Source organism: Aquarana catesbeiana, linkage group LG03 (genome assembly GCF_042186555.1).
Source record: "Aquarana catesbeiana isolate 2022-GZ linkage group LG03, ASM4218655v1, whole genome shotgun sequence".
In the NCBI taxonomy this organism is placed as follows: domain Eukaryota; kingdom Metazoa; phylum Chordata; class Amphibia; order Anura; family Ranidae; genus Aquarana; species Aquarana catesbeiana.
Genome location: NC_133326.1, coordinates 504,644,484 through 504,669,536, shown reverse-complemented (window position 1 = coordinate 504,669,536; position 25,053 = coordinate 504,644,484). Strand labels below are relative to the sequence as shown.

General features: G+C 39.2%; 1 protein-coding gene across 1 annotated transcript in view; it reads left to right on the top strand.

Moving 5' to 3' along the window:
* Window positions 1-18,124, top strand: part of SPARC (secreted protein acidic and cysteine rich) — a 36,392-nt gene extending 18,268 nt beyond the window's left edge. Inside the window, exons 2-10 of the mRNA XM_073621128.1 lie at window positions 3,202-3,271; window positions 3,373-3,426; window positions 4,826-4,919; window positions 6,044-6,165; window positions 6,583-6,703; window positions 9,213-9,346; window positions 11,024-11,172; window positions 12,501-12,649; window positions 17,355-18,124. Coding sequence (XP_073477229.1) covers window positions 3,215-3,271; window positions 3,373-3,426; window positions 4,826-4,919; window positions 6,044-6,165; window positions 6,583-6,703; window positions 9,213-9,346; window positions 11,024-11,172; window positions 12,501-12,649; window positions 17,355-17,383 — 909 coding nt within the window. The 5' untranslated portion in view covers window positions 3,202-3,214 and the 3' untranslated portion in view covers window positions 17,384-18,124. The remainder of the gene's footprint in view (window positions 1-3,201; window positions 3,272-3,372; window positions 3,427-4,825; window positions 4,920-6,043; window positions 6,166-6,582; window positions 6,704-9,212; window positions 9,347-11,023; window positions 11,173-12,500; window positions 12,650-17,354) is intronic.
* The last annotated feature ends 6,929 nt before the right edge of the window (window positions 18,125-25,053 follow it).

The following is a 25,053-nucleotide window of genomic DNA, read 5'->3' as shown; positions in this document are numbered from 1 at the left end:
CCTGGTGGCCAATGCAGATTATGTCCTGGACCTTTATCAATGGCAAGTGTTATGTCTCTTACTTTGTAGTTCAGCCCAACTAGCAACTACAAGTTTCAAAATCCTTGTATCAAATATTTGAGATATTATACCTGATTGTGGATAATAAAGTATTAGAATTTAATCAGGTATCACTATAATATAGGTTTCATTTTACATTTAGTTATGTGTTTACAAATTTGTATATTTTTGTAACTAGTTTAAATGTCTTGGTATTCATCTAAGAGTCAAATCACAGGCTTAATTATGCAAAGCTAATACTCAGATTTCAGGATTCATCCATTTAGTGCCATTTGAGTAATGAAAGAATAATAACTGACTGATAGCTGCCTGGTAGCTGTTGGTTACTGCACTTCACATATTGTTCTTTGTTTTATTTAGGGCCCCTAAAAACATTTGAGGCCTGTTGTGGTCTGTTGTGGTCTTAATGCACCTATAACACCCATCAAGGGACCAAAAACCAGACCTGAAGCGTGTGTGTTGTGATCCACTGCAGCACAGGTCCCTTGACATCCGCTGTATTTGTATGTTCGAGTGCCATTTTTAACCACTTGAGGATTTTGAACATGATATACAGTATATCATAAAAAAAATGTCAACAAAGCTTATAGAATGCATCTCCTACGTACCACTCTTCTTCACCTGCCCCTGCTTCTCCAGCATTTACTTGCTGTCAAAATGACAGCTGTGAATTGCTTTGTAATACACAGGAAGAGTGGCTGTCAAAATGAAGCTTGTGGGTAGTCTACATATGTCATTTCAGTAAATACAATGTAACGATGCATTGTTGCATTGTGTTTACTATTTCAATGATATGTAGAGGTATGATCTTTGATCTGCATATGTCATCAGTTAAAGGAGCCCTACAAGCAAAAAAATAAAAATAAAAAAATAAATAATATTACTAATTAATCCATTCTTAACTTTTATTTAACCCTAATCAACCCTAACTAACACCTTCCTCTGCTACTCTGATGAACTACTATTATTTAAATACTTATATATTACTATTTTATACCATTACTATTCGGTTTTATTTTTCGCTTTCATTTGTTTTTTTCTTTTTTAGTGCTACAAATTACTTTGCTATGCTTTGCACCAGAAACATAGTTTTTAGTGTTATTTTAATATAGACAAATTACGGTATAAAATATAGTTTATACATTTTTAACCGTAAATCTACCTTCTTTTTAAAATGTTTAATTTCCTCTTTTACAGCTATTTGTCTATAAATTTCATAAAAACGGAAAAAATGTTTGCAAGTCAATATTACCAAAAAAAAATTATTGTGTTAGATTGGTCCATGTTACTGTGCATTACTGCAATGCATAGGTCAAGAGAGGCCTTTAAAGATGAATTCACTTTTTAAGGCTAACAGGAATTGCCACAAAGGATAATTCATGTTCACAGATGCCAAGGTACATATAGGGACTGTCATTATTTTCTATGGCACTAACCGTCACCCCCTTAGAACATAGCCAGGCTAAGTGAAGTAAAATCGTTTTCTGGTAGGTAGTCCAACAGAGTACATTTTTTTCTCTAGTTTTTGATAACATGGGGAAGTAATAGATTTTCTTTTAGGTTTTAATTTTTGTCTGTGTCCCTAGTGAGGATAATTTTCCTTATTTACTGCATGGTCACTGGTGCAGAAAACAAGGGGAATTCTCCTCAAAAGGACACAGTCTGCCAAAAAATCCTGACAGAGATTTCATGCTATCCACACTAAAATGCATTTGCACCCTGTAGCAATCAAATGCACATAACTGAGGCATTGTGCAGTCATCAAAGATTAACCGCTGCTACTGTACATGATATTGCATGCTAAATGTGTAACTTACACTTTGGAGCTCACTTAGACCTGTGGTTGGGGTGTTAAAAAAGCGTGGTTGAGGCATGTGTTTAGCAACCCCAAATTGCCCCCCTTTAAGCTGCAATGGCAGAGGAAGGTGGTGTTCACAAAGGAAGCTATGCAATGCTAAACAATTAATACAAATAGACTTCTTTTTATCAGCATAAGTTCAGGGGCAGAAAAGAGTACAATATATTGTAAAGGTAATTCCAAATTTCTCCAGTGCTTAGGCACTTTGGGCACCTTTGCCAGTACATAGGATCTTGGGGAATTGACATGAGGAGGCTATCTGACTATCCCCCCTCCATGATTTCTAATTATGGCACATGATACTCTTTTAGGTATCTTTAGATTTTCTCGGTTCACTGCAAGCTAAAGCCTAATATAGAAATATGTAAGTTACGACATGGGGTTGATTTACTAAAACTGTAGAGTGCAAAATCTGGTTCAGCTCTGATTGGAAACCAATCAGTTTCCAGGTATTTTGTCAAAGTTTAAAGTGGTTGTAAACCCCGCTTTATGATTTTATACCTACAGGTAAGCCTATAATAAGGCTTATCTATAGGTAAAATGAATATCACCCTGCATGCAGCCACTGATGTCAATGGTGCATGCGCTCTAAAGGTCTGGCTTACTGTGCCGGAACTTAAGAGCTTCTTTCCAGAACCAAGGGCTCCCACGCACAGGAATGATGTAATCGCAGCTCCAGCCACTCACAGCGCCAGAGCCCAGAAACCAAGAAAGGACGAGAGAAGATGTCAGCCCTCTCAGTGGTGACCAAGCGCTGCTGAGAGGGCTTCGTTCTAAGGTGAGTATTTCATAATGTGCTAGTATGTGATGCATACTAGTACATTATGCCTTTGTCTTAAATGTTTTTTTTTTCTTCGGTTTACAACCACTTTAATTGAAGAAGTTGAAGTTAGCAGCTGATTGGCTACCATGCACAGCTGCACCAGATTTTGCACTCTCCAGTTTTAGTAAATCAACCCCTATGTGTCATATATACACTTACTTTTCCATCATAGCGTATATATCACTAGTGTCAGTTCTTAACTAGATACTAGTTAGTTGTAGTTAATCACATTCAACTGGACTTGTCGTGTAGTGTTGCAGACCTCTGATGTGTAGATATAAAGGCTGAGACATCTTCTTGCCACTTGTTGCAACTGAAGAGGTGGTTTGGAGAAGCTGAGAAAAGTCTTCAACATTATAGAAAAAGTCCAGTTGAATGTGACTAACTACCATGAGATGGATGAATAAGAATCTTCACAAATTTTTACCAGATACTCATAAAAAGTTCTTTTTGTCTTCAGGTCTGACTGCACAATGAGGGTCTGGATCTTCTTCGTCCTGTGCCTGGCTGGCAGAGCACTAGCTGCACCTGTAAGTGGTTTTTATATAGTTGTTATATACAGTAATGGTTATTGAATAATAGTATTTAGAATTAGTATATTTTTAGTAACTAACCTAACTCTCTTACACAGCAACAGGATGCTTTGCCGGAAGAGGAGGAGGTGATTGAAGATGTCGTGACAGAGGTAAAACTACACATATCTTTGTGTTAGGCATGCTTATTTAGCAAGGCAAATACGGGGGGAAAAAGAGTTATAAACAGACCTGCCGTATTCAATGCCAGTTAATGAAGTTTGCCTGGTTTAGGGGGTCCTGCACTGTCCACGCTCAAAGTAGGAAATTAGGGCCATATCTAACTGCTTGCAGATTTGAAATACAGATATTATCCCAGCCCCCTCCCCCCCACAAGCTGAAAGGCAGCCGGATAGGGTTGTACACATTCCATAACTACAATGCTTTGTTTTGTTGCATGGCAAAAATTATCCTTCAGAACTGCCAATGAACTTGACCCATTCATGTGATTTAGTGTACATATTTGCCAGCACACCATGGATCTTCAAATAACGTCCAAAGGTTCTACTGACGAGTGATCACATCACAGTGGGGAAAAGAACAAATTTTTCAGAGCCGCCCAGGACCTCTTTGTCAGGCATGTGATATCACATACCTGAGGAAGGTGTCCTACGTGGCTCCGAAACAATGCACTTTTCCCACCGTGATGTGATCATTCTTCAATAAAACCTTTGCATGTTATTTGAAGATCTGTGGTGAGCTGGCAAATATTTACACAGATTTGTGATGCGTCCAGTCTCCAGCTGGCTATTTCTACAGTATCCACTACCCTAAGCTCATTCCAGAAACCTGTGCAATGGGAAAATTGACATTCGTGTTGATTGGACCATGCCATAAATGCTAGGCTTGTGGTTGAAGCTCTGTATTCCCATTCAAAAACACTTTAGGCTGTCAACAAAAAAAAAAAAAAACGAAAAAAAAAAAACAGGCATTCAGGAAGCAGCATCATCTCCTCCTGAATGCCTGTCAGCAGCTCCTGCACAACACTTTCTGAAAAGCGATCCACCATGTACCATCAGTGAGCAATGCAAACGTAAATGAGCCATAATATAGTCTTAATTTTTGTTTAATATAAGCAGATTAAGTACCTGAATTTAGCTTGGGATTAGCCTTTTGCAGTTCCTGTACAGAGCCCAGACTGGTGGAGAAACAGCGCAAGCACCACTATGTGAATTGGAATTGTATCTGTGTATTTATCTGTTTTAAAGGGCTGTTTTGGGAGAGCAGATTTAAATACAATACATTTATTGGAGAGGCATTAAAAGGTTTCAGAAGCAGACTCTGTTAGCATTGCACATGAGGAAGAATGGCACATTTGATAGTAATAACAATGAGTACATTGCCCAAAAAGTCCCACACAAATAAGAAGATAACATACATAACAACTGCATGATAGCTATCAATAAGTGGAATTAAACAAAGGACGCTAGTGGTGCAAGCCATCAATGCCATCCTCCTGAGGAAGAAGTTACAATATGCAGTTTTTTCACATTTACACTTTGCTGATTACAGGAGGCAGTAGTTGGATCAAATCCCGTGCAGGTAGAAGTTGGCGAATTTGATGAAGCGATTGCTGAAGAGGAAGAGGAAGAGACCACAACTGAGAGTAAGTATGGTGTAAAAATGGCATTCTAAATTATATGAGTTCATGGAGTTGATTTACACATAAGGAATTTTCCTCAGAGCTTAGTGAATGAGGGGAAGCTCTGCTGACTTCCATCATCCAATTATGTGCAAGAAGAAATACTATTTGTTTTTTGGTTTTTATTTCCCTTGCATGCGATTGGGTATTCTTTGCAAAGTGAATTTTTTAACTACGTTCACTAAGGGAAGGCTCACATGCAAAGGGAGCAACCGATTTGCCTTTAGTAAATCAACCTCAGTTAGTCTTAATGTTCAGTTATAGCATCAAAGGTGTGAATGAATGTGTTAATTATTACATTAACATTTCCAAAGGCGTTAGATTATAGCCTCTACAGCTGGGTATACACTTTGAGGTCTTTTTTTTCCTTCAACCAGTGGGATTTCCCCCCTGCGCTATTGTTCCTGACATTGTCAGAATACTATGGGCTGCAGCAGCTGATTGAATGATGGTTTTCCAGCAGGACCATTCCACAGAAGTGAGTCTAACAAGCTTCTGTCGAACAGAGGGGGGGAACACAGATCAAAATTCGTCAGGTACCTACTGAACTGGCTGAATTTCGAATTTCGATATTTGTATACCGAAGTGAGATTAAAGCTTTGTTTTTTTTTTATTAAAATAACAAACATGGTATACTTACCTGCTCTCTGCAATGGTATTCCACAGAGCAGCCCCCATCCTCTTCTTCTAGGGGCATCCGCCCACACTCCAGGCTCTTCCTCTATGACAAGTGCCCCCATAAAAAGCCGCTTTAAGATTGATATTTTTCTGTCCAGTGGGTACCATCAGATAGTCCTGCAAGACTGTTCGTAAGGAACTAAGTGATCTAGAACATTTTGCTATTGATACTGATTACTGCAAAATAAGCTGGTGCTGGGACTTTTTCCCCCACCACCATGTTTTAAATTTAAAGCTTATACATCCACACTGTAACATGCAGCTACCTCAACGGGGGCACAACAATAAAAATCTGGAATACCTTTCCTCACTCTATTTGAAATTCAGAAAAATATGTTTTGGATGGAGTTCCACTTATGTTTTACAGTGACCTTTGCAGCTTTTTCATAAAATGATTTATTTTTTTACAGATCCATGCCTTAACCACCACTGCAAACATGGCAAGGTGTGTGAAGTTGATGAGAGCAACAAACCAATGTGCGTGTGCCAAGATCCTTCTACCTGCCCCGAAAGTGTAGGAGAGTTTGAGAAGGTAAGAAAACAAATAAAGCATATACACTTTACTGTAATTAATACAATGAAAAAAATTACAGTATATTAGTGACAATATATTAGTGTACAAACCATGGCATAAATTATATGACTGTAAGAGCGGACTACAAAATGGGATGAGAATTGAAGAAAAGTAACATTGTCATGAATTGACTAGTACATATTCATTAGTGCCACTATGTACATTCTGAATGGTGTGCTACAAATCCAGAATGTCATTTCTGCTACATCACATAAGTGAGTCCCAGTGAGTAACCCTGATAAAAAAAAATACACATATAGCCTGGTGGCATTTAAAGGATTTTAGTGTCTGATTAAATGGATGTCAGCTATGCTAATATGTATCTATTGTTAAGCTGTTGCTTACAAAATTACCTTTCTCAATTTTCTCCTGCAGGTCTGTGGTAATGACAACAAAACCTATGATTCTTCATGCCACTTCTTTGCCACCAAGTGCACCTTGGAGGGCACAAAGAAGGGCCACAAACTGCACCTTGACTACATTGGACCATGCAAATGTGAGTCATGCATCTATTTAATAACAGGGTACTATTTTAAAAGTTTGTAGAGTCAAGGAAAAATGCACTGCTCCAACCCTTTAAGTTCTCCCCTCATATGCTGGCATCAGGTGCTGGCTCTCAGTACATCACTTCTCCACACATGGCTCAGTATAATCCAAAAGAAAAGCCTTACATTGATGATGTTGTCACAGGCAAAACTTTAATAAGCGTACTAGCTTAAGCACATGGCGCCGCCCCCATAACCAACCCTCCAACATATTTCACCCAATGGGCTTAATCATAGATTTTGTTGGTCCTGGGGGTAGGATTATGTGCTGAAGCTTGTTGGCTGATTAAAGTTTTGCCTGTGAAGGCATCATCAGTGTGCACCTTTTTTTTTATACTGAGCATATTCTTGTCACATATATGTGAAAATAAATACAAGCAAATCAAATCACACCAAAACATTTATGAAAATACCATCAGCTCTGTAAAATGAGAGCGATGAATTAAACTTTGACTACCTGTTTGGTCCTAGTACCCCAATCTGCATGCTGCAATTTCCTTTGCCATTCAGCTCTGGGACAAGTGGCCAACTTCCATGTCTCTCCGGGTGTCAGAGAATTCTCCATTTTGATTTACAAAGTTGACACATCACATTAGAGAGATACAGAAATTGTCAAGAAGTTCTAGAAGTGGGTTGGTCCAATTTTTATGAAACTGAGGACTTCTTCAATTAAAAAAGACAGTGCCTATTCTTATTTAGTCATAAAATGTCAGGACTTAGATGGGGCCTAAAAGGAAATGCATGGGGACAGTAATATTGCATCTGCCATTCGTAATTTGTTTTTTAAATGTCAGGTTCTAGGGTTGTCACCCTGATATTTCCGTCAAAATATAAAAACCAGTAGGTAATTATACATTTTTACCAAAATTAAATGTATTCTAGATGTAAATTTGAAGCTTCCTTATTAGAGTAAAAATAGTATGCCGACAAAGTTAGAATTCTTACTTATAACACACAGTAACCTTGTCATTAAAGTAATATGATTACTCCCATTTATGGTTTGGAAATGTAAGCCCCTAAGTGACATTTTCCAATAGAATGTTGTAACAGGGCCCCAGGGTGACTGAATTTTAAATGACTGGTTCCAGCAAGTGTAGGTCCCAAGAGGGAAGATGTTATATCCAGCTGCTGGGAGTCAGCCGTCAGTTTCCTGCTGGCTCAGCCAACAATCAGTGAAGCCACCCTTAGGGATTAATTCCTACAATACACAGATGTGTTTAGGCTTGCTATGCTTTATATAGAACATTCTGTCCAGTTTCTTTAAATCAGATGGATGTCTGCGCAAAATAAATCCAGTTATTTTTTTCAAATGCTTGCAAAAATGCAACAAATTTTCTTTAAAAAAATATAATGTTGCTACCTATTAAACTGTACATTTAGTACAGGTATCATTCAAATGTCCCACCTCTCCCCAGCAACTCCCTAAGCCCCCTTATTAAGACCGCTGCTGTTCAGACATCTCTGGTATGACCAGAGGCTGGTCCTGTTTATTAAACTCCTATTAATACTGAAATGTTAGTTTCAATTACTTTCATTTTGGATGGGTGTTGACAAGTTGAATCACCCATTGTCTACAAACCTAGAGATAAAGGTAGCAAGATCTCTGTTCCCACCTCTGTTGACCTACCACAGTTATTTTAAGAGGATCTCATTATGGTTAAGTAATTCATTTATATATTTTTTTGTATGCAAGCCATTCTGTGCAATATCTAGAGTGTGGAAGACCAGCATAGACATACTGTTGGAGTCCTCATGACATTTAAGAAGCCAATGGCTTATTCATCCTACCATAATCAACAAATTTTCACTGAACCCATCTCTTCAAACATTCCTCTGGAGATATCTGTATCTCTGTAAAATTCTCATTTTAACTAAGAAGGTGGGTTCTTGGGTATAGATATCTTGCTGTCAAGGAGATTCTTTCTAATGACTGTGGCATGTGAACTGTTTCTGTCATCATAAGTGAGAAATACAATCTGTGAAGTACTCCATTCCACTAAGGGAGGCAGTAGATCTGGAGGGGAAACAAAAGCTCCATTTTGACTGAAAATTTTCTACAGTAGCTATTCTGATAACAACAGGCTGAATAATAGATGCTACTGCTCTAACAATGGGGCTTCTGTTCCGATTGCGAACCTTGAGCTGTAGAGTCAAGAACTGGCCTAATAAAAACCTCCTTTCAGGGAGCCTTGGAGGATGTAAACAGTGCCAATGGGGATTTCAGCAACGTGTATTACTTAATCCCCTGCAGTGATGACATTGCTTGATATCTTTTTTTGTATAAAACATACCTGGGCTAATGAACCAGCTGTACAGACATGGTTACTCATATTGTCATACTTTGGAAATACGTTAACAATGCAAATCAAGATTGTCCATCCAGGTGGCTGAGCTCTTCGCTTATCTCATTAAACTTTTTAAGCTTATCTCATATAAACTTTTCTCCATTTGGTCTTTCAGACATCCCTGCTTGCATGGATTCTGAGCTAACTGAATTCCCTCTGCGTATGCGCGACTGGCTGAAGAATGTCCTGGTCAGCCTGTATGAGCGCGATGAGAACAACAATTTACTCAACGAGAAGCAGAAGCTGAGGGTATGGAATCAGATGTGAACATAACCAAATCTTGTCTCAAAGTACATCTGTCATGCAATTGTTGTCCTTGTGTAACTGTTAATTGCTTGGCTGCTAAACTAAATGATATTCAACTTCACTTTTTGAGTCACCGACTCAGAATAAGTGTGCAGTTAAGATACTGTAAATTGGGTGTGAATTTAGAAGTCCTTATCTGCATGTTTTTTGCAGGTCATTGACTCAATGTATTGAAACAAGAGGGTAAAGGGTAAATTACGACGTGCATTGGTCTTATATACTAGGATATTCTAGCCTCTCATACTGTATGTCAGAATGTATGATAGTATTTTAGACCAATGACCATGTTACAAAAACAAAATGCCACACACATGATGTAAAGCAGGCCATATGACTTATAAGCATCCTAAGAAACCCAATGACAATCTGCTTGCAAATTTACTGAATGCAGTTGGAAGCTTACAAGCAAAATTGTCATCTTCCAGGGCCCTTGATGACATCACTGGCTTTAAAATAAAAAATGTTATGAAAATGGAAAGGTTTAATTTACAAATGTAACTAGCATGTAGCTAGGGAAGGGGGAAGAACCAGAAAAAGTGAAATATAAGCAGATTACATTTCAGCTTTAACTATACAAATTAGATATCTACATGTGTTAGTTAATCTCATGCATACTCCAGTTTATGGCCAGCTTCAGGCAACAGAGGAGAATGAACAAAATATGGAAAATGCTTTCAGGAGAGATCAGTTTTAGTTATTTCTGCAACTATTCACAAATCATTGACAGGTGAATTAGACGTGCTGTGGACCTCATTCTAAAGCTGGTCATAGATGGATAGAATTAGGAAAATTGTCAGGAAAAGTCAGGAAAATTCATACGAAAATCCTCAGATCATTCAAATGTCATTCGCTATGCGGAATTTTTCATGCCCAGTGTATGTATATCCCTTGTTAATTAAACCATTACAACTGTTTGCTAATACCAAAGCAATATTTTCCTGTTATAGTACATTGGTCACCAAAGAACAAAATGAGGGCAAAAAACACTGGTTCTTCCAGAATTGATAAAATGTATTGCCTAATTGCTGGTTCCTAGAATCATGATAGCTGCCATTTTCATAGACGTTGGTGCAGACTACAAAGGAGTGTTTTTTGTATACAGTATATAAACAGAAACACCTTAATGTAAAATTGTGTCCATAAAGTTCTATTATTTTGTGGAGCACAAAGTACATGGTCTTCCGATTATTAAAGAATACCTGCTATGGTGATTGCTGATTCTGGGTAACCCTTTCCTGCCTCCATTACCTTACTATTGTTTGGGGGCCTCCCGTTATAGTAATGGGCCATTTTAAAAGTAAGAGAGAGGGTAGAGTGTCACCTTTTCTAGGGTTTAGGTGCAACCTGCAATGCAACATATATCAGTGTCAGCTGTAGAATATTAATGTCAATATCAATGCCTATAACACTGGATCACATTAAGGCATTGTCAAACTGACATTTAGGATTGCAGGGTCTAATATTTGAAGACCCTGCATATAAAAGCCCACAACACTCATTAATGTTGACTGCAATAATATGTTAGCAATACTATTAAATGTACTAATGGCTTAGGGCACAGTGGGCTTCACAGAAGTCTGGCAGTGATTCTAACTGTAATAATATGATCCTTTATAATAGGTAAAGAAAATCCATGAAAACGAGAAGCGTCTGGAGGCTGGAGACCACCCAGTTGAGCTGCTTGCTCGTGACTTTGAGAAGAACTACAACATGTACATCTTCCCAGTTCACTGGCAGTTTGGACAGCTGGACCAGCACCCCATTGATGGGTATGTAAAACCTTATATTATAGTTAAAGTAGATAAGTAGGGGCAATATTTCATGGCATTTATTCTGTTTGGTATATTATTATATGTGCACTTTCTAGGGCACATGCTGGAACTTGTTTTCCTATATAATGTCAGTTTTGTCATGTACACGATTGTATATATACCAGGGTAACTGCCTTCTTCACCTGCCACAGATTGGTTGAATTGTCATGACTTCACAGGAAGGGGCAGGGCTTAGTTCTGTTAGAAAATGAGCACATTTCAGAAATGTCACCTTACATTCAGACTTGCTTAGAAGCCAAGTTCTACTAAATTATCCCCTTTCTGCCATAGAAGAACAGTGCAGAAGTACTTTCATGGATTGAATGCTGTGTGATACACCATGTATGTTTTTGTTCTTGTATTGTAGCACTTTTTCATAGGAGCACTCTATGTTTTTGATTGTCTTCCATTCTGAGAAATGTAATTTTCTGCTGCCTACAGAAATGGTCACCTTTTGCTACGAGGGTTCTTCAAAAAGTTTCCACACTTTTTTAACTATCAAATATAAAAAAGTGCAAAAGCTTTTTGTAAGACCCCTCGTATAAAGATTCTGCAGACACAGCGAATTCAGTGATCTATTGTTGTTTATGGAATGGTCATGCAGACTAATGAGTCCATTCCTTTACAATCTGCATGAGCAGAATTTGTAGATTTCCTACAGGGTTTGTTCAAAAACCTGTGGAGCAGTTTTATAAAAAAGTAGATTTGGAAAGCCTGTCAGGCCACTCTAGGAGCAAACACTTTAAGAGCCCAGTCACACTGTTGGGTTCTGATGCATTGTGTTAACACACGTGCATTAAAGTACCTTGTGCAACATTTTCACATGTATTGTATTAAGGCAGCCCATTCATGTGAACCATACCAGACTGCATTAAAAATTGAACATGCATTATTTTTTGCAACCCAGTACATCACAACACACTCCAGTGCAATACCATTTGTTGCAACACAGGTGTGCTGGCAAGGTGCGTTAGGGTACCATTACTATGGATTGGAGTATTGCACAAGTTACTGAACCACAACAGTGTACATTGGGTCCTAAGTAGCCAAGTAATTTGTGTGTACATTGATAGCAATAGTAAGGATTCCTAAAAGTAGGGCTGGGATTTTTAGATACATTGTCTATCGGCTTTTTTTTTTTTTCAGTCCAGAGAAACGAGGCAGGGTGGATAATGTAAACACAGAGTAGGTAATATTTTAGAAAAGGAAGGAGTACACGAATAAAGACCCAGTCACATGTATTTTTATTATTTCTGCTTACCTTTATGTCCCATATTTACCTACAGATACCTCTCCCACACCGAGCTGTCTCCTCTCCGTGCCCCCCTCATCCCTATGGAGCACTGCACCACCCGTTTCTTTGAAGAGTGTGACCTTGACAGCGACAAATACATTGCATTGGATGAATGGGCTAAGTGCTTTGGAATCAAGGATGGTACGTATTGTCACAAAACGTACAGCATATCTACATTTGGAAGTGCCTCCATCTACCCAAATGACCTGCAGGGAAGTTCCAGTTGTGAGAGTGACACCATTCTTGCCTAATTTTTAAGCTCCTTAGGTTCAGAATAGTATGGAATATTAACAAATTTTAGATCATGAAATAGGATGTACATGTAAAAACTTTCTTTATCTTGAGTGGAGTTCCAATTTAGGGTTAGTGTCTGTGAGCTGTTAGCAGACTTCACCCACTGAAGTCTTGATCTCTAGAGTGATAAAGATTAAGCCACCACACTTAAGCCTAGTATGCATGAGCCAAATGTCGGGTGGCATCATGTATCCTGGAGTTGGTCCTACAGAAGCCGGCCGAACAAAGGGGCATGACCGAAAAAGGTCTGCCAACTGGCTCCCAATCAGCGCTCTCAGCCAATGGCTGAGAGCGCTGACCGAAGTGCTCTGGCGGGGGAGCGCCCCCCTGTCGGAACACAATAGCACAGCAGGGGAGATCGCTGTTCTAACGTTGGATAGTTAGTACAGCGGCTCCTCCAGAACTGTCAGTTTTTCTCGTTCAGCCCTGCTGGGTTGAACTTAAAAAAAAAAAACTACTAGTGTCTACGGGGCTTTAAGATGTCCTCATACATTGCTCACCTCCTGGTCCCATCTGTTCACCTTTTGGCTTCCTGACCCTTCCACCCCCATTCTCCAATTTTCCCTTCCCCTTCACTGTTTATACAGGCCACTAACAATGAAATTGGTATATCAGTGTTGTAAACAGTCACTTTACACTGGAGTAATGTCTACATATGTGCTGGAAGAAGCCCTCCTATACCCTAAACCAGTGGCGGCAGGTGCTCCATTTTTTTAGGGGGGCACAAACAAAATCCCAACCAACCCCCCCTTAACGTCACTCGCCCGTGATAAGACAGACATGCAGACAGACCTCTAGGACGCAGTGCTGGGAGCCCTCGTGGTATACACATACAGCAGATGTGTAATGAAGGCTCCAGCAGATTGTCGGGTAAAGGGCTGGAGCAGAGGTTGATTCCAGGCAGGGCAGAGGTGAAGCACGGCTCCCTCCACCCTCCGAGAAGAATATAATACAGTGGACAGACAGGCTGTTAGTAACACATTACCTGGCTTCTCCATTCACACAGAGCCGAAACAGGAAGTGACACGCCGCCTGGGGACAGCACCGCCCAGACATGAAGGAGAATGCCCCAATGAGCGTGTAGAGGCGCACTGCACAGCACCACAGGGCATCAAAAAACACCGCAAATGAAGCGTTTTGCCTGCAATCACGGGATTGCATTGGCATGACGCTTCCATAGTGCACTCTGTCCGGGTCCCCCCGGAACACAGTGCAATTAAAATTAAAGGGACATTTTTTTTTTTTTTTTGTGACTGGCTTGGGGTAACAAAATGGACGGGCCGCCACTGCCCTAAACTCTTCCCTCATCAACCCTCTCCTGCAGATCAGAGCAAAATATCATTTATAAATACTGTATACTTTTACAGTGTTTCCTATAAGACTTGTCTAGTAGTTATTTTTGTACTTACAGTTGCAATAAAAAGTATGTGAACCCTTTTGGATCTTCATCTAAGTCACAAAAATAGACAATCACAGTCTGCTTAAACTAATAACACACAAATAATTAAATGTTACCATGTTTTTATTGAACACACCATGTAAACATTCACAGTGCAGGTGAAAAAAGTATGTAAACCCCTAGACTAATGAGATCTCCAAGAGCTAATTGGAGTGAGGTGTCAGCCAACTGGAGTCTAATCAATAAGATGAGATTGGAGGTGTTGGTACAGCTGCCCTGCCCTATAAAAACACACACCAGTTCTGGGTTTGCTTTTCACAAGAAGCATTGCCTGATGTGAATGATGCCTCGCACAAAAGAGCTCTCAGAAGACCTACGATTAAGAATTGTTGACTTGTATAAAGCTGGAAAGGGTTATAAAAGTATCTCCAAAAGCCTTGCTGTTCATCAGTCCACGGTAAGACAAATTGTCTATGAATGGAGAAAGTTCAGCACTGCTGCTACTCTCCCTAGGAGTGGGCATCCTGTAAAGATGACTGAAGAGATGAAGAGCACAGCGCAGACTGCTCAATGAGGTGAAGACAAATCCTAGAGTGTCAGCTAAAGACTTACAAAAGTCTCTGGCATATACTAACGATACGTAAAACACTAAACAAAAATGGATTTCATGGGAGGATACCACAGAGGAAGCCACTGCTGTCCCAAAAAAACATTGCTGCATGTTTACAGTTTGCACAAGAGCACCTGGATGTTCCACAGCAGTACTGGCAAAATATTCTGTGGACAGATGAAACCAAAGTTGAGTTGCTTGGAAGAAACACACAACACTATGTGTGGTGAAAAAGAGGCACAGCACACCAACATCAAAACCTCATCCCAACTGTGAAGTATGGTGGTGGGGGCATCATGGTTTGGGGCTTCTTTGCTGTGTCAGGGCCTGGACGGATTGCTATCATCGAAGGAAAAATGAATTCCCAAGTTTATCAAGACATTTTGCAGGAGAACTTAAAGCCATCTGTCCACCAGCTAAAGCTCAACAGAAGATGGGTGTTGCAACAGGACAACGACCCAAAGCATAGAAGTAAATCAACAACAGAATGGCTTAAACAGAAGAAAATACGCCTTCTGGATGGGCCCTGTCAGAGTCCTGACCTCAACCCGATTGAGATGCTGTGGCATGACCTCAAGAAAGCGATTCACACCAGACATCCCAAGAATATTGCTGAACTGAAACAGTTCTGTAAAGAGGAATGGTCAAGAATTACTCCTGACCGTTGTGCACGTCTGATCTGCAACTACAGGAAACATTTGGTTGAAGTTATTGCTGCCAAAGGAGGTTCAACCAGTTATTAAATCCAAGGGTTCACATACTTTTTCCACCTGCACTGTGAATGTTTACATGGTGTGTTCAATAAAAACATGGTAACATTTAATTCTTTGTGTGTTATTAGTTTAAGCAGACTGTGATTGTCTATTGTTGTGACTTAGATGAAGATCAGATCACATTTTATGACCAATTTGTGCAGAAATCCATATCATTCCAAAAGGGTTCACATACTTTTTATTGCAACTGTAATGCTCCGTACACACGGTCGGATTTTCCAATGGAAAATGTCCGATCGGAGCGTGTTGTCGGAAATTCCGACCGTGTGTGGGCTCCATCGGACATTTTCCATCGGATTTTCCGACACACGAAGTTGGAGAGCAGGAGATAAAATTTTCCGACAACAAAATCCGTTGTCGGAAATTCCGATCGTGTGTACACAAATCCGATGGACAAAGTGCCAGGCATGCTCAAAATAAATAAAGAGATGAAAGCTATTGGCCACTGCCCCGTTTATAGTTCCGACGTACGTGTTTTACGTCACCGCGTTCAGAACGATCGGATTTTCCGACAACTTTGTGTGACCGTGTGTATACAAGACAAGTTTGAGCCAACATCCGTCGGAAAAAATCCTAGGATTTTGTTGTCGGAATGTCCGAACAAAGTCCGACCATGTGTACGGGGCATAAGTCTAGTCTACAGTTGCCCCAAGACAGGCAGATGTCTTATGTACAACAGATTGTGATAGTTTCAAACATGCAGTGAAGCGGTCGTTTTCACTTCCTGTAGATAAAAACATTTAAAGTAATATAAAGTGGATTTCCAACATTATTTAAACAGGTATAAACGAGTATTTAAACAAGCATTGTGGATACTGATCAGAGCAATGTTAGTCTAGTGCCGCGTACACATGATCGGATTTTCCGAAAACAAATGTTTGATGTGAGCTTGTTGGCGGAAAGTCCGACTGTGTGTATGCTCCATCGAACATTTGTTGTTGGAGTTTCCGCCAACAAATGTTGGCTGGCAGGTTCTCAAATTTTCCGCCAACAAATTTTTGTTGTCGGACTTTCCGATCTTGTGTACACAAGTCCGTCGCACAAAAGTCCACGCATGCTCAGAATCAAGTATGAGCCGGAAGCGCTCAGTCTTGTAAAACTAGCATTCGTAATGGAGATATCACATGACCATTGAACGTCACTACGTTTGTAATTGTTGCCCAACATTTGTGTAACCGTGTGTATGCAAGACAAGTTGGAGCCAACAACCTTCAAACTAAATTCCACGGTTTTGTTGTCGGAAAGTCCGATCGTGTGTACGGGCCATTAGGCTCCATGCACACTGGGCGTAAAAAAACGTCTGTTCTCTTTGGAGTGAAAAATGCTCAGAGCATTTTTTGTACAAAGTTTAGACGAGTTTTGGAGAGTTTTACGTTTTTTTTCTGCCAGTGAGCTCCAATCAGAAACGCGAAGGAGAAGGTTTTTTTTTCCTGCCTCTAAATGTTGATCTCAAAATATGCCTGCAAACGTCCTAATATGCATGGACACATAGGATAACACTGAGTTGCTTCTACAGGCAGAACACAAAACTCCTGTAGAAGCAATTTTTTTTACGCCAGTGTGCATGGAGCCTAAGGAAGAAAATATCTGATTGGTTGATTTCTTTATTGTATCCATTGTTGTTAGGGTTTAAAGTATGAATTTGGACCTCAGAGCAAAATCTAGTTTGGTTTGAGTTAAATATTTACTATGAATGTTTTAAAGTGTTTATAAAGCCATAAGACTAATAAAAAAAAAAACCTTACACATATCTGTACTTCTCTATTGCAGATGACGTGGATCAAGACATGATCGTCTAAGCCACTCCAGTTATTTTTTATTTTTTGTCTCATCTGAAATTATTTGTGTAATATTTTATTTCATATCTCCTTTTTTCACACTCTAGTTTGTAATATTTGTCTCTCGGGGTTGGGCGGCAAAAAGACAAAAAAATGGTGCTAACTTAGAACAGGTTCTATTAACGGTGCTAAAGACCTTCGGAGCAAGACGCATTAGCGATTGGAGGAGATGACAGCGCGTTACCACTCGCTCAGAATTTCATTGTTCATCCAGTTCAAATTTCTCTCTCTTCCTCTCTGCTTTCTACACCCCTTCAATTCCTGACTTTCATGTTCTTTCACTCTCCTGAGAACAAAGATTGAATAGAATGGCTTTCAACTTCAACTTCAAGAAAGCAAAGACTTTTCTGTTCCAGTGTTGCTTACCATTTTTTGTTCTAGTTCAGGGATAGCCAGTTAAAGATAAGGGAGCGTTAAAGCTGGACTTTAACCCCTTCCCTGCTGGAGTAGCCCCCCAATTATTGCAGAGACACTTCAGCAATGAAGGGGTTAACACCTGACTCGTACCCCGGGGTCAGGCAGGTGGCGGGATCTGACATAAGACAGGAGCTTCTTTATTCTTTAGTGTAGGGAAGTTCCCATCTAAGCCACGCACAAGGCTGGGTTATCTGGAATGTTAATTTCAATTTTTCTAGAAAATTTGGCATTAATTCATCGAAACTGAGGCACAGGACTCCACAAAGAATAAAAGATTAAAAAATCTCTCTCCTTTATTCCTTTCAGTTTCCTGTGGTTGCGCTGTGTCTTACGCTTTATTAATGAAATAAAATTTATACATTTGGATAGATGCTTACTCTAAAAAAGCTAGTTCTGGTTTGAAGATTGATTATTGTGTTCTGAAAGTGAAGAGTAATTTACACATATTTTAGGGGTATTTTTTTTTTTTGTTATCAAAGTGCCTTTTTTGACTTTGACCCTGATTTACTAAAGGAGTAGAATATGTTCTCTTTTAAAGTAAATTTTCACTTATCTTATCTTAGTAAATGAGATGAAACAAATAAATGAAAATTCGCTTTGCAAAGAATACTCAATCCTGCATAAGAAAAATGGAAGAAACAGGATCTCTGCACGTGCATGATTGGGATGATTGACGTCAGCACAACCTCATCTCATTAATTTAGCTAAATAAAAATTCACTTACAGTAACAATTTACTTTGGAAGTGAACATACTCTAATCCTTTGGTATATCAATCCCCTTCCACCATTTATCCAGAGACAGTTTGAATCTCACTGGTTGCAAATACAAATGTAGGCAGTCAAAACAACTTTAGAATGTGAAACTTAAATTGTAAAAAAAAAAAGTTTTTAATACAAACCTGTACTTATTTGGGACATCTATCACACATATCAAAACATAAGACAACACGCAATGGACCGTTCATTTAGCAAGTACATTTTTACTGGACATAGTCAATGGGGATAAAAGAGGAGCTCCAGGCTCCCCCCCCAAAAAAAAAATACTGTAGCTGCTGACTTTTGGTATAAGGACACTTACCTGTCCAGGGATCCAGCAATGTCCTCACCTATGCCGTTTCTTTAATCAGTTTTGGGTGCAGATGCCGGAATCTGAAGTAAGGGAAACAGGAAGTGAAGCCTTCACAGCTGGCTTCCTGCTGCGTGTACAGGAGTCGCACTGCTCCTGGTGAATGGTCCCATAAACTGCAGGGGAAGGAGGGCTGGCCAAACATCAGGCTCTGTTAGCCATGACCATCTGAGGCGGAAGTGGGAGAGGGTACCTGTCAAAGCCAGGTACCCACTCCCGCCCAAAAAGTGCCAAATGTGCAAACAAGCGAAATTTCCCCTTTTGGGTGGAGGTCCGCTTTAAACTGCGCCGACGTCAATAATCCAATCATGTGAAAGCAAAAATCCTATTTTTTTTCTTGCACATGATTGTAAGATTTTTTTTTCCAGAGTGTATTTTCACTTACTTTCATCTCATTCGCCAAGCCAAGAAAACATTCATTTTGCAAGTTGAACATGATCTATTCCTTTAGTAAATCAACCTCGGTACCTTCTCAGCTCTAATTTTCTGTTTTATCTATAAAACATCCACACTTCTTGCTGCAGTAAAACAATAAATAATAACACTCATGCTGTTTACTAAAGTGAACGATAAAATAAAATAATGTAATAAAGGAAATTTGGCTATATCAGAAAGTGAGATCTTAGAGCAAATTGTAAAATTGTTATGCTAAGATCTTTAAATGAGATTAAAGTATACCTAAACTCAATAACAAAAATGTATTATATTGCCAGTTAAAAATAATGATAATATATATTATTACAAGTTTTTAGTCATGATGGTTGTATTTGAATACTTTTTTTAAGCTCAGTATATTTCCTGCAATTAAAAAAAATACCTGTTGTTCCTGATAGAAATCAAAAGTAATCCAAATCAAGAGAACAGGATAATTGTTATTGACAGGATCACAGGGAAAAAAATAAAGAGAAAAAAAAACAGCCCAAAAATAAGAAAATGAATGCAGCTAACACATCTAATGGCTGCTAAGATGCAATATATTTGTTATTTGGTTCATATATACTTTAATATAGCCACAAATGTAATCTATAGCACAAAATGAAGCACACATTGTTGACATGGCACCCCGTTCAATAAATATTGGCTCAAAAAACAAAGAAAGAAAGAAAGAAAGGGCCTTGTAGGTTGCTACCAATAACCCCTAAATAAAGAAGATTAGTACTATAGTTTTCTGTATAAAAGTATATAAAGTTTATTCAAAATCCAAAAGTCATAAAAATCAAAATAAAAGAACTGTATTCATCCTTGATGAGTGTAATTCTATTCCCAAATGATATAACACTGCATATAGCCAATACAGATCTAGCCCATAGATGTAAACAACATAACTACAAATGCAACCTGTGTGGATGGGTATTAATTGTAGGCGTTTTATTTTTGTTTTGTTTTTGGGGAGTTTTTTGCTTAAAATTCAATATTTGTATTAATGAAGTACGTTGAATGCAAAAAATAACATATCCTTTTAAGAAACTTTGATAAATGACGCCCGGTACAGATTATGAAGATGCTTTGGTTATCCAGCAGCCTGTAAGTATATAGCTAAAAGGTACACCACATGATGATAATACTAGACATAATAAAACAGCTGATAGTAACAATTACAACAGACTTGCTATACACAGACAGGATTCGAGGCAGAATGCTTTTTGTCAAGCTGGATCCTAATAATAGTGACGTTACATGACTAGCACCACAGTAACAGCCTGTTGCTGTTTCCAGTCAGTATTAACATTTTACCTTTCTGTATGATGGAGGTGGTTCAGTGGGTTTGTTGAAATTTAGGTCCATGAAAACAAAACTAATGCCGCGTACACACGGTCGGACTTTTCGTCTACAAAAGTCCAACGGACGCCGACGGACTAAAGCTGGCTGGTAATCCGATCGTGTGTGGGCTTCTCCGGACTTTCAGCAGACTTTTTCAGCCTCAAATCCGACGGACTTTAGATTTGAAACATGCTTCAAATCTTTACGTCGTAACTACGACGGACCCCGAAATCCGCTCGTCTGTGTGCTAGTCCGACGGACAAAAACCCATGCTAGGGCAGCTATTGGCTACTGGCTATGAACTTCCTTATTTTAGTCCGGTGTACGTCATCACGTACGAATCCGTCGGACTTTTGTGTGGTCGTGTGTAGGCAAGTCCGTTCGTTAGAAAGTCTGCTGCAAGTCCGCCGAAAGTCCGCCGGAAGTCTGTCGGACAGGCTGTCGGACTTTTGTAGACGAAAAGTCTGACCGTGTGTACGCGGCATTAAAGTTCAATTTAGTACTGTAGTTGGGATCTGAATATCACCTGAATGCCCTCCTTACTTTTGAGGTGCTGACTTGTTATTGGCCAGTTTATGTAAAGATCCAAAAGAGTTTCACGTTTCATTCATAGGAATGAGGTTCAGGTTGTTTGTTGTAAAACCCCAAACTCTGCGAAATTTGCATTTGGCCAAAAACTTTGCAGGTTCACTGCCAGAAATAAGGAACACTTATAATTCACAGCATACCCTATGCCCTTAGTCAACAATGAGTCATGAGAGTCAATTTGACATTAGTACATGTCTCCTATGGCAGTGCCCAGATTAAATACCAAGATTTGTAGCCCATAGAGTTCAATAGGGTTCACTGCAAAGTGTGCGAACTTCAAACTTAGAAGGAAATTTTTGAAATGATTAACAAATAAACCCAGGCAGATTCGCTCATCAATACTCATTCAGATGAATGAGATCTATTTTCAAGGCACAGCATTGTTGATACTGTTTGCATCCTTAGCCTCCCATCGTCAATATGGTCACCCATGCCAAAAGAAGAAGTTGTTTAAACATTATGAGACTCATTAAACTTTTGGGAACTGGAGTAATCATTGTTCAATATTATTAGTGAACTCCGCCCAAAGTGTGTGTTCTTTACATATTTTGTGTTAGAGATTGGTGTTCTGTGAGCACTTTAAAAATTGAAATTTTCTGTCTGTAATAACTTACTCTTGATACAAATAGCGGGCACTATTAGTTGCACAACCATTATGTACAAAGAACAGTTTTTCACATCAGCCATTCAGATATCAATTTAACTCATCTTACTATAGTGATTGGTTACTATGAGATACTGCTTTTCGCAATGATTTATTAAATACAAGTATAAGGGTTCATTAGTGGCAACTATTCAGTGGGACACTGCTGTGCTGTTCATTGCAGGGTTTAGAACAGTGGTCTCCAAACTCCGGCCCAGGGGCCACATGCGGCCCTTTGCTTGCCTTTATTAGGCCCTTAGGGCACTATTCCCCCCACTGTTAGGAGACACAATTCTGCCAACTGACACCAACAATGGGGCACCATTTCTCCCACTGACACCAACAATGGGGCACTATTGCTCCCAATGATACCAACAATGGGACACTAGTCCCCCCCTAATAACAAATGTGACAATATTTACTCCCACTGATGCCAGGAAAATTTCCATTCCCACTGGCCACAGTCCAGCCCCCCTAAAATCTAAAGGACAATAAAATAGCCCTTTGTTTAGAAAGTTTGGAGACCCCTGTTTTAGAAGAAGAACTCAAATTATTATTGCTAGCCTGATAAAGGCTGGAAACAAATTCAAAGAACTCTGCAAGCACACTAGGGAAAATTAAATTCTGTGAAAAAAACACTACATGTACTGTACATGTTGAATGATTACAAAATTTTTTACCCCTGTGTGGTCACTCCCATGTTCAGTATGTTACAGCTACACAGGCTTTACACTTCAGCTATCATGACCCAATAAAATTTAAATTTAAAGCACCCCTTTCCCCCAGGGTGGAAGTGCTGAATACAGATAATAATGGGAGTGTTGGCAGTAATTTTAAACAAGCTTTTAGAAGGCTTTTTAAAAATCAAGCATGAAGCCTGTTTAAAACAGCAAATAGCATTCAATTTAAGACCCTATGCATAATTCCCAGTGTGGATGTGAGAGGTGATTTGAATAAATGCTTAAAGGTCTAGCCTCAGTTTGAGATTTTGGTGTTTACAAGTTTAAAACAGTTTTTTTTTTGCTAGAAGATTACTTATAACCCCCAAACATTATATATTATTTTTTTCTCTAACACCCTAGAGAATAAAATGGCTGTCATTGCAATACTTTTTTTCACACCGTATTTGCGCAGCGGTCTTACAAGCGCACTTTTTTTGGAAAAAATTCACTTTTTTGAATAAAAAAAATAAGACAACAGTAAAGTTAGCCTAATTTTTTTATATTGTGAAAGATAATGTTATGCCAAGTAAACCGATACCCAACATGTCACGCTTCAAAATTGCGCCCGCTCGTGGAATGGCGTCAAACTTTTACCCTTAAAAAGGCAACGTTTAAAACATTGTACAGGTTTCATGTTTTGAGTTACAGAGGAGGTTTAGGGCTAGAATTATTGCTCTCGCTCTAACGATTGGGGCAATACCTCACGTGTGGTTTGACCACCGTTTTCATATGCAGGGGCTACTCACGTATGCGTTGGTTTCTGCGCGCAAGCTCGTCGGGACGGGGCGCTTTTAAAAAATTTTTTTCTTATTGATTTTACTTGATTTTATTTATTTTTCACAGTTTTAATAAAAAAAAAAAAAAATTGGGTCACTTTTATTTCTATTACAAGAATAGAAAAAAGCATGACAGGTCCTCTTAATTATGAGATCTGGGGTCAAAAAGTCCTCAGATCCCATATTTGGACTTAAATGCAATAAAAAAAAAAAAAAATAAATAAAAATTTTGTCATTTGAAAAAATTACTTTGAAAAAATGTCCCTTTAAGACGTATGGGCAGAAGTGACGTTATGACATCGCTTCCGCCCTGCTATAGTATGGAGACCGGTGGGGGCCATCTTCCCCTCACTCGTCTCCATACCCGGCCACGGACAGGTCCCGCTCGCCTCCGCCGCTGCCGGCGGCTCCGGTAAGCGGCGGAGGGTGCAGGAGAGCAGCGGGAGGGGGTGGCACCTCTCCCGCCGCTGATAACTGTGATCTCGCGGCGAATCCTCCGTAGAGACCACCATTAATGTAAACGCGATCAGCTCCTGAAGAGATGGATACCTCGGTTGTGGCAGCAGCTGCTGCCGTTACCAATATACCCATCTTTAAAGTGCCGACGTATATGTACAGGAGCCGGTCGGCAATTGATTAATTAATTCTTAATGCATAAATGCTTTCTGGTGCTCTACAAACCAGCATTTACAAGTGATAACTAAACCAGACCCACAAATGGTTTCTTGTTAAAATTTGGGAAAAAGTCTTAGTGATTTGCATGGGCTTAAAGCAAAATTTTTTCTTATTGAACTATGTTTTTCATGGAATTATCCACACAAAAGAAGAGACTGTTATAAAAAAAAACACTTGCATTGTTAGGACACAGAGGGGCTTGGATACAGGCTAGGTTAAAGCAACTATTAGGATCTGTTACAATTACTAAAAGCTCTGTTCCTTGGATCTCTCCCCTGGCAGACTCTGGACAAATGTCCTTTTTACTGCTTCATTAAAACACTCTTGTGCTAGAGAACTCCTTGTCCTCACAGGACACACCGGTGGTGGTGGATTTAAAAAATGAAACGCTGTGAGGTTTTATAGATGACATTTTTATTATATATTATATTATCCATAATTAAGTACTCAATGCTGAATTTCAATCTGAATTTAGACAGGTCATCATTTTCACAAGGGTGTAAACACACCATCAATTGAGTATGCAAACTATCCAGGAGACTGGAACACTTCTGGCTATAGCCAAGCTGGCGGACTTCCACCTTCTATTTGAATTTGTGGACTTGCTGGCTAGACACAGGCCCTTACAGAGAAGTTACCTTTTGTATTACACAAAAGGGTTTCCTAAGATCACCCCAGGCCAATAAACAGTGTGCAGAAAGTAGAAAGTCTGTAGAATGCAAAGTTGAGAAAATGAGAAAAAACATTTGGGGACAATACTCGTAGGTGGCTTTAAAAAAAAAAAACATTTACCTTGTGTTCAAATTAAAAGAAATAGTATCCCACTACAACTTGATTGATTTGATATACTAGAGTTGCTAGTGCCATATTAGTCTACAAGTTGTCAGAGTTATTTGTGTAGGAGTGTGTTCTGTAGCTGTTA